This window comes from Peromyscus leucopus, chromosome 22, assembly GCF_004664715.2.
Source record: "Peromyscus leucopus breed LL Stock chromosome 22, UCI_PerLeu_2.1, whole genome shotgun sequence".
In the NCBI taxonomy this organism is placed as follows: domain Eukaryota; kingdom Metazoa; phylum Chordata; class Mammalia; order Rodentia; family Cricetidae; genus Peromyscus; species Peromyscus leucopus.
The window spans coordinates 2,904,544-2,907,038 of record NC_051081.1 but is presented as its reverse complement, the minus strand read 5'-3'; the positions used below and the strand labels follow the sequence as shown (position 1 = coordinate 2,907,038).

Here is a 2,495-nt window from a genome sequence, read left to right as displayed (position 1 = left end):
ACCGGGCAGAGGCTGCGCCCCGCCCCTGCCTCCATCACAGCCCACGGTGGCGGCAGCGCCGACCGCACCACACGGACCCGAGCCACACCGGCCTGGGGTCACAGGCCAGAGCTCTGATTGGCCAGCGCTGGCCACGTGCTCTCCCCCCTCAAGGGAGGACGGCCCCTCCCTGCACCCCACTCGGCTAGACTCATGCAGGACAAGGAGGGAGAGAGCAAGGGCCACGGGCCAGGCCCTTCCCCAGGGTGCCGCAGTAGGTGGGGAGCCAGGCCTCGGGTTTGAGGGAGGCCGAGGGCGGCACCTGGAGTTTCAGTGTTCTTGAAGATCTCCCCGCTAGAGTAAGAGTCCTCGGCTGCCGCACATCCCTTCTCCACAGCCGCAAAGTGACGCTGGCCATGGAGACCGTGGCCCACTGGTGCCAGAGCCGGAGAGCGGGTCCGGATCCGCCTCTAAGGTGCCCGGAGTGGGGCTCCTTCTTAGTATCTGTGTGAGTGGGAGGGTGTGTCCCCTCACCAAAATACAAGCTCCTATCTTCCTGGGTTGTTCTGTTTGTCCTCTGAGGTGGAGACGCTGAGCAGGGCTCAGTCAATCTGAGCCCTGAGTCCCTCACATGAGCCAAGGACTTACTTGGGGCCTGGTGGTGGTGGGGGCGTCGGCAGGATTCCCCCTCCCTAGGGTGGCTGAGCGGCTGTGCTGCGGACGGAACAGCAGGGAACCCCGAGAATTCCTTGTGGAGCTCCTTCCGGTGCCTCGAGGCCCTGAACTCTGCCCTTGTGCCCGGATGCCAGTTTCTCCTTCCAGGAACTGATGTCACCTGGGCACATCTGCGGGGCTCTCTTGGTAATGACCTCGGTCGGGGTGAAGTCCGCACGGCGCGGGTGTTCCTGGGCGTGCGCGGCACCGACGTCACAGAGGCCGGAGGCTTCTAGAACCCCGAGGTGTCATCCTCAGAGCTGGTCTCCTGGACACCAGCTGGGCCGCGCCGTCCCCGGGAGCCACTTCCGCTTGAGGCCCCGAGTCTGGCCACAGCAGGCGCCGCTCCCACCCCGCCACCGGCTCCCCGGGTGGCTCCGGAGATGCCCGAGGGGCTCCCGTGCCGTCCCACGCGGGACTCGGCGGCGCGCGACAGCTGGAGGTAGGGGCGGCCATGGCGCGGTCGGCGTGGGCCCGAGGAGCCCCGGTGGCCCTGGCGGCCCTCTGGCTGGTCCTGTCCCCGTCGTCCGCGGACGCGCAGGTTAACCTGAGCTCCGTGGACTTCTCGGAGCTCCCGGCGCTCCTCGGGGTCCCCTTGGACCCCCAGGGCGCACGCAGCTACCTGCTGGTGGCCAGGCCGGCCGACGCCTGCCTCGCCATCGAGAGCCCCGGGCCCGACAACAACTCACAGGACCCACTCGTGCTGGTGCGGCCCCTGGGCTGCAAGTGGGAACGCGCGGGGCGGCGCGCGCTGAGGGCTGGAACCGCAGCGGCCTCCGCGCGCCCCGAGGACCCGGGGCAGCAGCTGCGCGTGCACGACGACCTGGAGGTGACCGTGCGCTGCGACCGGCCAGCGCGCGTCCTGCTGCCCCACGGGGGACCCTGCCCGGACCCCGAGTGTCACCCCGCCGTGGCCGCGTCCTGGGCGCTCGCTCGAGCCCTGGCCCTGGCCGCGTCCACGCTGTTCGTGCTGAGGCAGCTGTGGCCGTGGATCCGGGGCTGGGGGAGCCGGGGCACCACGGTGAAGACGCAGACGTGCCAGAAGGCGCAGGTGCGTACGTTCACGCGCCTCAGCGACCTGTGCGCCATCTGCCTGGACGACTACGAGGAGGGGGAGCGCCTCAAGATCCTGCCGTGCGCGCACGCGTACCACTGCCGCTGCATCGACCCCTGGTTCTCGCGCGCCGCGCGGCGCTCGTGCCCCCTGTGCAAGCAGTCGGTGGCCAGCACGCACGACGGCTCCACGGACAGCAGCGTGGGCGGCGACGACCCACCCCTGCCCGAGCACTGCCCACCCATCTGGGCCATCCAGGCCCGGCTGCGCTCCCGCAGGCTCGAGCTGCTAGCCCGGACAGTCCCCTGCCGTCGCTGCAGCAGCACCACGTCCCTGGGGATGGCCGAGAACGTGGAGCCGTCAGAAGAGACCTACGAGCCCTCCTGACCCCAGCTGATGCGGGGAGGGGCGGACACTAGGAGAGGGGTGCGGGTGGGGAGTGCCCAATAAAGTGTGTTTGAATCTGGAGGGTTCCCGCTGTCCCGGACTGCGCCGCGGGATCCAGGCGCCCGGGACGCGCCTCAGAGCAGCCCCGCCCCCATGCCCGCCCCAGTGCCCGCCCCGCCCTCATTCCCCGCCCCAGCCACGCCCCTCATTCCCCGCCCCGCCCCAGCCACGCCCCTCATTCCCCGCCCCGCCCCAGCCACGCCCTGTCCCGTCCCGTCCATTCATTAATCATGGCCCTCCCAGAGCAGCCCGCCCCATGCTCCGCCCCAGTCCCGCCCCATGCCCCGCCCCTCATCCCCGC

General features: G+C 70.5%; 1 protein-coding gene across 1 annotated transcript; it reads left to right on the top strand.

Moving 5' to 3' along the window:
• The first annotated feature begins 886 nt into the window (after window positions 1–886).
• Znrf4 (zinc and ring finger 4) lies at window positions 887–2,215 on the top strand. Its single transcript, XM_028859715.2, has one exon. The coding sequence runs from the start codon at window positions 1,148–1,150 to the stop codon at window positions 2,132–2,134; it is 987 nt and encodes a 328-aa protein (XP_028715548.1). The 5' UTR covers window positions 887–1,147; the 3' UTR covers window positions 2,135–2,215.
• The last annotated feature ends 280 nt before the right edge of the window (window positions 2,216–2,495 follow it).

Excerpts from the sequence above, each read along its gene's own strand:
- Znrf4 (XM_028859715.2), top strand. The coding sequence starts at position 1,148 with ATGGCGCGGTCGGCGTGGGCCCGAGGAGCCCCGGTGGCCCTGGCGGCC.